This window comes from Carlito syrichta, unplaced genomic scaffold, assembly GCF_000164805.1.
Source record: "Carlito syrichta isolate Samal-C Ts95f unplaced genomic scaffold, Tarsius_syrichta-2.0.1 Scaffold60087, whole genome shotgun sequence".
NCBI lineage: Eukaryota > Metazoa > Chordata > Mammalia > Primates > Tarsiidae > Carlito > Carlito syrichta.
This window is the reverse complement of record NW_007004183.1, coordinates 153,860-164,845: the sequence shown is the minus strand read 5'-3', so window position 1 is coordinate 164,845 and position 10,986 is coordinate 153,860. Positions and strand designations below refer to the sequence as shown.

The 10,986-nt window shown below is 41.0% G+C and overlaps 1 protein-coding gene across 1 annotated transcript in view; it reads right to left on the bottom strand.

Annotated features, from left to right (window-relative positions):
* Nucleotides 1-838: 838 nt before the first annotated feature.
* The window catches only part of GPLD1 (glycosylphosphatidylinositol specific phospholipase D1), a 61,138-nt gene continuing 50,990 nt past the window's right edge, over nucleotides 839-10,986 (bottom strand). Inside the window, exons 21-25 of the mRNA XM_008050465.1 lie at nucleotides 7,701-7,877; nucleotides 7,150-7,310; nucleotides 5,871-5,897; nucleotides 5,697-5,747; nucleotides 839-1,604 (exon numbers count right to left, since the gene is read on the bottom strand). Of these exons, the coding sequence (XP_008048656.1) occupies nucleotides 1,518-1,604; nucleotides 5,697-5,747; nucleotides 5,871-5,897; nucleotides 7,150-7,310; nucleotides 7,701-7,877 (503 nt within the window). The 3' untranslated portion in view covers nucleotides 839-1,517. The remainder of the gene's footprint in view (nucleotides 1,605-5,696; nucleotides 5,748-5,870; nucleotides 5,898-7,149; nucleotides 7,311-7,700; nucleotides 7,878-10,986) is intronic.

Here is a 10,986-nt window from a genome sequence, read left to right as displayed (position 1 = left end):
AATATGGCTAAGTAATTTCTGGTGCCATAAAAAGAACCTTCTTTGTAATTAAAAATAACTCTTCAAATAGGTTGAGCTGTCAATAATCGTACCCAAGCAAAACCAAATGGCGTGTGTTTGTGCTTTTTGCTGTGCTATGGCATGCCATGCAGTTAGCACACACACCTCTTTAAGAAAAGTGAGATTGTCCTAGGAGTGCTGCAGAGATGCTCTCAAGGAACATGCCTGTTTTAAGTTCTTAAAAAATGTACCCACCTCATGCTCACATCTTAGCCACAGTAGCTTTTCCTTGGTTTCTAATTTAACTTTCTACTCCTTGGCCGGATTCTTCCATGGTCTCTACTTTGTCTCAAGCTGAGAAGGGCTCCTGTCATTTGTGATTTTCTCCTGCTTTTCTGTCATTTCACCAGTGTTAGAAGTAAGAGCTGCTTCTGTGGTCGGTACAAAAGAAGCTAGTCTCTCTTCCTAGATAATGCCTACATACTTTTAGTGAAGCTGAAACCCTCTGGTACATTCTTTTCTCTTAAATGTGCCAGACTGCCGGTCTGGCAGATGAAATCTGCCCTCCGAGAAACAGCCCAGGAACAAGCAAAGTCCCTCAGGTGCCTGGCCTTAGGCTCGGGCCACATCTCTCCTTTCAACTCTAGTTCTTTCGGCACAACTTGTAATCTAATGCAACGAGGGCTCCTCCTGAGATGGCTTAAGACCCTGGAGAGCCCCTAGGTTCATCAACTGTTAGAGCGTGGTCTCTGCCAAAGCATTTGAGGCACAGGTGCTGAAGTTTTTTTGTTTTTTTTTTTGAGTTTGGGTCTCACTCTGTCACCCAAACTGGAGGGTAGTGGCATGATCACTTTTCTCAGCCTCCCCAATAACTGGGACTACAGACGTTTCTCCATGCCCAGCTACATTTTTAAGCTGTAATGTTTATATTTGTCTTTCACTGTATACTACGCTGAAAAGGCAATAATCCTCATTAAGAAAGGACTAAATTACAAGTGATCTGGGAGTGTGAGACTATCCTTCACACTTACAGTGTTCTCCTATTTTTCCTTCCTCAAATGCTGTATACGGTGCTTTCTATTGCACTTTGATGGGGATGAGCCCCAATTTTTTTAAAAGATACTTTTAGGAAGAATTGTGCACAGAAATAGTCCTCAGAGCTGACCACAGAGAGACTTTTCCAGGCATCAGAAAGACCTGGGGAGTCGAGAGGAAGAGCAAATAGGTTGTGCAACAGGCACAAGCAACAAGCTAGGAACGAAGAAAGGTCTAGGAGCAAAGGGAGTAGGGAAGTGGACTTTGGAAGGGATGTGAATAAGCAAAGTGTCTGCAATTGCACAAACTCCTGGTGTAGTCACGCTGTGCCACACCCCAGAGAGTGCGGCTGTTGGGCCTCCCAGGCCCTGCCTCCATTGGGATCTACTGCAGCTGCACCGGATGTGCCGCTCGGTCCAGCGGAATGCTCACCCTGGGGATGACGGCCCAAGCGGGGCAGAGAAGGAAAATGCGTGCAGCCTTTAATCTGAGTCAAGGCTATAGATGTGAAGTGCCCCAGAGAGCCGGGCTCCCAGAGAACTCCTTCCAGCAGCGATGACAACTTGATTCTGTAAGGGACACAAAACAGAGTTCATAGTTCATTCATAGCCTCTGTTACGCACTTCCTGTAGTCCAGGCATTATGCTACACTCTGGAAATCAAAAGACGAAAGAGACACTGGCGAGATCCCAAGACTTGAACTTAAATGCCTTTCCCTTTGTTTTTACACCACCACCTCAGATATGTAGGTTCTAAAAACCACAGCTGAGGACGTTCACCCCAGTCCTGTCTAGACATAAAGAATAAAGAAGTACGTCAGTGCTTGCTTACTCCAGAATTCAAGTTGTGGTACAGTATAGACGACATACCTCAAATAACAAGGACTTCCCCAAGGGCTGCCTTTGTCAGTGTGTTTATAGCACCTCCTACCCACTCTGCTGCTTGAAACATTTTAGGACTCATCTTTCTGAACTGCCAGATTTTATTTGTAGAAACTGCCACAAGTTATCCTGAGCCAAGGCTGGCAAGTAAGGTATCTGACTAATAGTGTTTTGGTCAGAGCAGACTCTGATAGTTTCTCAATGATTAAATTTTGGAAACTACTAATGAAATCCAGGATTAATAATAATAATGGCTAAAATTTACTGAGCTTTTACCATATGTCAGATACTCTACTTTGCCCTTTGCTTATATCATCTCTTAATATCCCAGTGTCATTAAAAGAGAAAAGTTTAAACTTTATTTTAAGTTAATTTAAAATTTAATTTAAATTTATGAAAAATAAACCAAATAGTAATTTTTTCTCTCTCTCTTCCCTGATTTGTGGAATTACTCATTTATTCAATTTGTCTGTGCTTTGGCTATGAACTAAGTCTCCTCTCCATTTACTGGTCAACCATGTTCATTTCTAAAGTCAATTCTTCCCTAGCTTCCTGCCCTCAGAGGCTAGTCATCTTTCCAGATGCAGCTCAGGGCTCATGAACTCTGCAAGACTTGCCTTCCCTGACTGCCAGCATAGACCTCCACTGCAATTGCTGTCTGACCTGCCTTTGGCTCTTCTTGGTCACCATATATTGACCTGGTTGGTCTTATGGGCATGTTTTATTTTTCTACTTAGACTGCCAGCACCTGGTCACCAGGACCACATCTCAGGTTTCTTTGTCTACCTCTCTGATGCTTAATATAACACTGCTCACAACACACTTGTTAGTTACTGCTCCTCTGAGTCTCATGAGCTAACAGGAGGCAGTCCATGAGAGGTTTCAAACATACGAAGACAGTGACAGCACTACTTAAATAGATGCTGAGTTCCAACTCCAGTTTGTTCCTGCCAATTTCATTACTTAATGCTCACATGTGATAGGAAGAGGAATCTTCAAAATCATACAGTTATTCAAGTCTTGGTCAAAGGTCAATTTGATCATCTTTTTGCTGGAGTGCAGTGGTACGCTCAAGGCCACCACAACCTCAACCTACTGGGCTCCGGCAATCCTTCCACCTCAGCTTTCCAAGTAGCTGGAACCACAGGCATGCACCACCATGCCCACCTAATTTTTTGATTTATTGTAGAAATAAGGTCTCACCATGTTGCCCAGGCTGGTCTCAAGCCCCTGGGCTCAGACAATCCTCTCACCTCTATCTCCTGTAGTGCTGGGATTACACAGGCGTGAGACAGCATCCCTGGCCTGATCATCTTCTGATTGTCAGGGTCTTGTTGTTGTTGTTGTTACTGTTTTGAGTGAGGGTTTCACTCTGTCACCCATGATGGAGTGCAGTGGCATGATCACAGCTCACCGCAGCCTCGTCCTCCTGGCTCGGGTGATCTACCTCTGCCTCCCAAGGACTACAGGTATGTGCCACCATATCCATCTAATTTTGATTTTTTGTAGAGACAAGGTTTCACTATGTTTCCCAAACTGGTCTCGAACTCCTAGGTTCAAGCCATCCTCCAGCCTCAGCCTTCCAAAGTGCTAGGATTATAGGCTTGAGTCACTGCACCCAGATGTCCATTTTTAAAAGATAATATCTGATTTATCTTTATACGCAGAGTGCTTCAGTGTCCCAATCTCAGGTATGCGCTAGAAAAGTGATTTTTTTTTCAGTCAGCTTTCTCAGGTTAAAGAAAGTGAAATAATTTTAATAAAACCCAAGTGAAATATAATTAGGAAGGTGCATTTGCAATGTTTTACAGAAAGGCATCAAATATAAATTATTTTATAGATGATCTATATATGTCACTACTCTCTCTATATAAATTATTTTATAGATGATCTATATATGTCACTACTCTCCTCAATTGATTTAAATCACGGTTGATACATACAGTTTTTATTAAAATGCATGGGTTCTTGATGTCTAAGTTTTAGAAAGATAAATAAAAGTTTAAGAAGCCAAGTTTGTGCTATAAAGTATTCCTGTTATCAGACCTTTTGAGAAGCCTCCAACAACGATAATCCATCTTTTTTTTGTGGTTAACCCTATAGTTTTTGCTATCAGACTTGCAAGTAAATGGATCACTTAAATTTTTGGCCACTAGAGGGCAGCTTCGCCACGTCTTTCAAGCAGGAACCTGGTCCACAGCACTTACCAAGTCTTTCACTCTATAATCAATGAAGGCTCCCCCAGCCCTTCATCCCACAGTTAATACTTATTCTTCACACTACTTGTTGGCATTTAATCCTATACTCATTTGTATTTTTATTTAACTTCCCATGCATACAAATCGTATTTTTCAAGAGTGAGGACTTTGCTATCTCTTTGTTTATATCTCTTACAGCCTAGCACAGTTCTGTACAAAGAAATACTAAAATAGATGGATGAATAGAATCAGTAGTGTAGAGGTATTTTTAAGGTAAATCTCTTTTATCTGATGTATCTATTAAAATTTAAAATGTGCACCGGGCATGGTGGCTCACGCCTGTAATCCCCACACTTTGGCGAGGCTGAGGTAGGAGGATGGCTTGAACTCAGGAGTTCAAGACCAGCCTGGGCAACATAGTGAGACCTTGCCTCTACAAAAAATTAAAAAACTAGCCGGTGTGGTGGTGTGCACCCATAGTCCCAAATACTTGGCGGGGGGGGGGGGGGGGATGTGGAAGGACTGCCTGAACCCAGGAGGCCGAGGCTGTGGTAAGCCGTGAGCATGGCACTGCACTCCAGCCTGAGTGACAGAGTGAGACTCTTGGATAAAAATAAATAAATAAAATGTGCACACCCTTTGATCTTGTAGTACTACTTTATTTTTAAGTGTGCCCAGCTTAGCAACCCTTTTAAAATTCTCACCTGCAGGAATATTTGCTCAATTATACAAAGATATAGGGCAAGAATGCTCACTACAGCATACAACAGTTAAAAAAAAATGGAGATCACCTAAATGTCTATGAGAATGTGAACTGAAGAAATAAAATATGGTGGTTCCTGACAACAAAATACTATGCAGCCATTAAAAAGAATCAAACGGCCTGGTATGTACTTTGTCTGGAAGGAGGTAAAATATAGTACATAAAAGTAAAACAATGACAAGGATGTGTGTGTGTGTGTGTGTGTGTGTGTGTGTGTGTGTGTGTGTGTGTGTGTCTACAGTCATACAAAAACTGAAAGTCTGGGAAAACAGCCAAACATTAACAGTGGTTATCCTATAGGACAAGGGTTGGCAAACATTTTTTGTTATGGACCAGATAATAAATATTTTAGGTTTTGTGGAACATCAGTCTCTGAAACAGTAAATCAGTTCTGCCACTGTAACACATGATAGCAGCCATAAGATGGTAAGTACCAAATGAATGCAGCTATGTTCCAATAGAACTTTGTTAATGGACACTAAAATCTGAACTTCATGTGAATTTCACACACCACAATGTATTCTGTTTTGATTTTTGTTCCCACTATTTAAACATGTGATGACCATTTTTAGTTCATAGCTTATACAAAAACAGAGGTGCCATCCTGTGGGCTGTAGTTTGCCAACCCTGCTGTAGAAGATAAAACAGGAAGAGTAAAAAGGGGAACTTTCCACCAAAAAATAGTGACGGGATAATGTGTAAATGTTTCTTTTTGTGTTTACCTCTTTTTTGAAATTAAAATTAAAATTAAAACAAAAAAGTGAGATCTCAGCCTTAGAACAAACGTAAGCATCAAAAAAGTGCAGTCCTTGTGCTTACCTTCTCCTTGGACTTCACGGTGATCATTGAGCTCCCAAATCTTGAGCTGGCCTGCAAAACACACTGCCTGTTAATGGACTTTGGAAAACACGCCATGGTATTTCATCAGTTTTATCAAATAAGGAAAGGGCATTTTTTTTAGTTTCTTTCTTCAATCCTTCAGGAGGTACTTACTTCAGGAGAAGTCAATACATATTGGGCCTGAAAGAAAAAATTGGGGAGAAAGTGAGACAATATTATTGTTGTTTATATGCTTTTTTAAAACCAATTTGAATTACACTCTTACACTCATATTTTACATTTCTTGGTTAGTCTTACAAATGTGTATTTCCTTTGACCCCAGAAATTTTACTTACAGGAAAAGAGCTCAGAAAAATAATCAGAGGTATAAAAAATGATTATGTGAATATTTACTATCACTGTTTATAACAGTGAAAATTAAAAATGGCTTAAGTGACTAATGACAGTTACTTAAATAATGGGTAAATAAATTATGATTTATCCATAGATAAAACACTAGGCAGCCAGTGAATATCATATTGCATAAGAATATCAGATAATATAGAAAAGTGTGCTTGATATCTTGTTGGGTTAAAAAATAAGTCACAAAATTGTGCACCAAATTATGTGCAATATGATCACAACTGTAATAAAGTATATATATGGTATAATAGTTAGAAGCAGATCTGGGTTCAAATCCCTGTTCTGCCATTTTCTAGTAGTATGACCTTGCATAAACTACCTCTCTGATCTTCAATTTCTTTATTTGTAAATGGCAATAATATTAACCCCATAGCTTTAATGTGGATTAAATTACATATAGTGCTGAGCATGTACATAGTAAATGCACAATAATTTAAATCCATAGAAAAAATACTAGAAGGATTCACTGTAATGGTTAACAGGTATTAGCTCTGGAGAGTGGAATTCTAGGTAGATAATTTCCAATTTTCTTCTTTGTACTTTTTTGCATGTGCTAAAATGTTCACAGTAAACTTTCATTAATTTTCAATTAAAAATAATTTTTAAATTAAAAAAATAACAGCCAAAGGTTTTAGATCCAGGAAACATAACTTAAGGGAACTCATCTGAGAAAAGGAACAAAACAAAGCAATGAAACGAGAAATGAAAGAGTGGAAGTTTTAATGAAACCAATGGCCATGGCCTGCTTTCTTTCTTCTGCTGCAGGTGCTTACCAAGCAGCAGCAGGCTGTGATCAGGGACCAACATAACACCAAGTCCAGCAGGATTTTAGCCCTGGGGGCAAATGCTGCAAAGCTACAAAAATTACAGACAGCTGACGCCTACAGAACATGGGCACGTAATTGTGATATGACTCCAGGACCTATGAGTTCAGGTAAAAATTGTAAGAGTTTTATAGTGAATGTCAACAAGAAATCAGCAATTAATGATCATTTCCTAACATGACACAGAATTTTGTAGGACACTTTACCTTTTCTTCTGGACATGGAGTTATCCATGATTTGCATTTGCCCGTCATGTCACCAAGGGTAGTGTGTCTGCCATTATAGACATAAACTCGGCCATCTTCTCCCCCAATCAGTCCAGAGGTTACATCTGCTATCCTCAGCGGGGCTGCCATGATGATTTCATCTGTAAACATAAAAGCCAGCAGAAGGAAGTCTCTGTCATCTTTTCCTCATTCCACTACTGGATCCTAACTCAACCTCCTGCAGATCATATTAGCACCTCCTTGAAACAGTCTGCCTTGATTTCATCCTGGCAAAGTCGAAGGCTTTTATTTCCTGTTTCATGATTCATCAATAACAATTACCATGAATGACGCTCATGCTGCCACCTTCAAGACATCCAACTCCCTCTTGTACATCAGGCTCTGGTCTTACCTGATTCAAAATCTGTCTAAAGGCTCTTGGGCCACTGGGCTGTTAATTATGAGGGCAGAGCCTCGAGGATCCAATTAGGGGACTGGTCCATTGGGTAAAGGGACTCAATTCTTGGCAAAAGGTTCTGCTCCTTTCTCACCCAAGCCATCATTATCCAAGTCACTCAAGTGCAGAACACCACCAAACCGTGAGAAGCGGCGGTCTCCACTGAAGGTGCTGAGCAGCGGAGGCTGCGCATCAGATGTGAGTGCATACATTCGGGTGGTTCCACCCTGGTGCAAGGTCATGGTCAGGAACGCCATCTTAGACACATCATCTGAAATGAACCACAGTGCCTGCTGGCATCACAAGAGTGAAGCTAAGATACAGAACACAAAATAGAATACCATTCTTGCATCGTGCTTGCATACCTCAAGTGATGCCAATCAGTCAACCCTACAGGACAATCGATCTCAGTGCTGGTCAACTCTGGCAGTGAGGGAGACATAACTAGCTTGAGCACCAAGACACAAACATTGGAGATGCTCAGTGATTTCCCACCACACAAGTGTTTCTTCTTCCAGGCTTACCCCCTCCAGTACCTCCTCCACACAACCATCTTTTTATTTTCTTACATCAAAAATTGCCTATGTCACTCTTCTGACTTACACATCCAAATGGAAGTGGACTATGGATGGAGTCCAAACTCTTCCCAAGGCCTTACGTAATCTGACTCCCACACAGGGCTCTAGTGCTACTTCCCTCTTTCACCCATAATGACCCTAAACCACCGCCTATTCTATTGTGAAAATCTGGGCCTTAGGACAGAATGTTCTCTCTGTCTGGAATAGACACCATTCGCTCCCCTGATTCCTGCTTATCCTTCAGAACTGGGCTTAGGTGTTCCCTCCTCAGGGAAGCCTTTCTTGACCTCGCTGGTCTAGAGTAGACACCACTTTCTCATGCTCCTGTACCACACTGTGCCCAGTGCCTTCCTGGTACCCACTACCAGGCAGCATCACTTCCTGTCACTTCTGTGTCTCCTGCATCAGGCTGTCATTCCATAAGCAATGGGGTCATGTTTCTGTCTTTCTATCCACTGCACCCTAGCATGGTGCTTCATTCCACACAAGTACTCAATATGTGGTTTTTCAGTTAATGAACTTTGAACAAATTCAAAACAAAGCTAGCTGTTAGGTTTTTGCCTGTAAATTTACATTTGGAACACAGTTTTGGTTTCAGAAATGTAAGGCACTTCTGGGGTTGGCAGTCCTCTGAGAGGCTCACCATGAATAGGCAAAGTGTCAGTGAGTGGTTATAACCTCATAGCAGTATTCATTTAGTATTGTGTGTAAAAATTAGCTAGACATGATGATATGTGTAGCTCCAGCTACTTGGGAAGATGAGTTGGAAGGATTGCTTGAGCCCAAAAATTAAAAACCAGTCTGGGCAACATAGCTAGACTCTATCTTTTAAACAAACAAAAAAAAGTATAAAGAAGAAAATGTATATACCATATACCTTTCTTTCTAGAGAGAGTGAGATGGATAGATAGATCTATACATGCACATATTTTAAGCAAAATGGAGATTTTTGTGGATGATAACATTTTATTTTTTATTTTTTTGAGCTGGAGTCTCATTCTTTCACCCAGGCTGGAGCACACTGGCACACTCATGGCCACCACAGCCTCGACCTGCTGGGCTCAGGCGATCCTTCAGTCTAAGCCTTCCAAGAAGCTAGAACTACAGGCATGCACCACCATGCCCGGCTAATTTTTTGTTTTATTGTAAAGATGAGGTCTTGCCAAGTTGCCCAGGATGGCCTCAAACCTGTGGGCTCAGGCAATCCTCTCACCTCAGCCTCCTAAAGTGCTAGGATTATAGGCTTGAGTCACCATGCCCAGCTGGTAAAATTTTTAATTTGAATTCTTTTTCACATTTAGGCTATTTCTAAGTTTTTACTATCATAAATAATACAGCCATCCCTCAGTAACCATGGAGGATTAATTCCAGGACTCCCCATTGATACCAAAATCCATGGATGCTCAAATCTCTTATGTAAAATAGTGTAGTATTTACATTTAACCTACGCACACCCTCCCATACACTTTAAATCATCTCTAGATTACTCATAACAACTAATACAATGTAAGTGCTATGTAAATTGTTGTACCATATTGTTTAGGGACTAATGACAAGGCAAAAGTCTATACATATTCAGCACAGATTATCCATATTTTAAAAAATATTTTATATCCACAGTTAGTTGAATCCATGGATATGGACACGACCAATATACCGGGCCAGTCATACTGTGATGAACATCCTTTCCCACAGTTCTGAGTATTTTCTAAGAACACAGAAGGTGTCCACATAGAATGTATATTTTTTAAGGCTCTTGTCTGTCAAACCTCTTTCTATAAAAGGTCTATCAATTTATATTTTGCCCTCAGTGTCTGAGTCCTCTCCTCACCTCCACCTTGCAATCGTTTTGTTTTGTTTCAGGTTTTTTTGTTGTTGTTTTTTTTGAGTAGGGATATTACTCTGTTATCCAGGCTGCAGTGTTCTGGCATGATCATAACAATTATGGCTCACGGTAGCCTCAACTTCCTGGGTTCAGGCAATCTTTCCACCTCAGCATCCTGAGTAGCTGGGACTACAGATGCGTACCATCATGCCCAGCTAATTTTTTTTTTTTTGGTAGAGTCAAGGTCTCACTATATTGTCCAGACTGGTCTCAAACTCCTGGGTTCAAGCCATCCTCCTGTCTCAGCCTCCCAAAATGCTGGGAATACAGGCATGAGTCACTACACCTGGCCCACCTTGTCATCACTGAATAGTATTTTTTCATCTTGAAAGTACTTCATAGTTATCACTCAACACCCTAATATCCCCACTAAATATTTCAATTGTTTATAGTTGAACCAAAGGTTCTGCGACACAAAGACAGAGGACAGCGTGTCAGGGATGGGTCCATCTGAACTAGCTGCCTACATACTCAGCCTCAAGAATAGCATCCCCAGGGATACCCTAAAAGTGGTCAAAATTCTCAAATTCAGATGCACCCGTACCCTACAGCTGTGATTCCCAAACTGCATACTGAAGCATCTAAGTGAACTCACGGGAATGCTGTAGATATTTTGAAATTTTGAAGGTAACACCATGACATGCCTGACAATGCATGCACAACTAGGTGGAGGCTGGTCACAGAACACAAGAGCCCTGCATTCCTCTCAATTATGTCACATCTTTGCAAAGTTGCATGTTCAGGTGTTGTGATGAAATGCAGGTACAATGCAAAAATCACTGTGGATTAGGAAATGAGGGTAGTGGTATCTAACTTGATTCCAAGATTTGGGAAGGTGCGCAGTGCCCAAAAGGCATAAAGCTATTACGACATAAACACAGAGTGTGTGACCTATGTAGTCACACAGGCCCCATGTA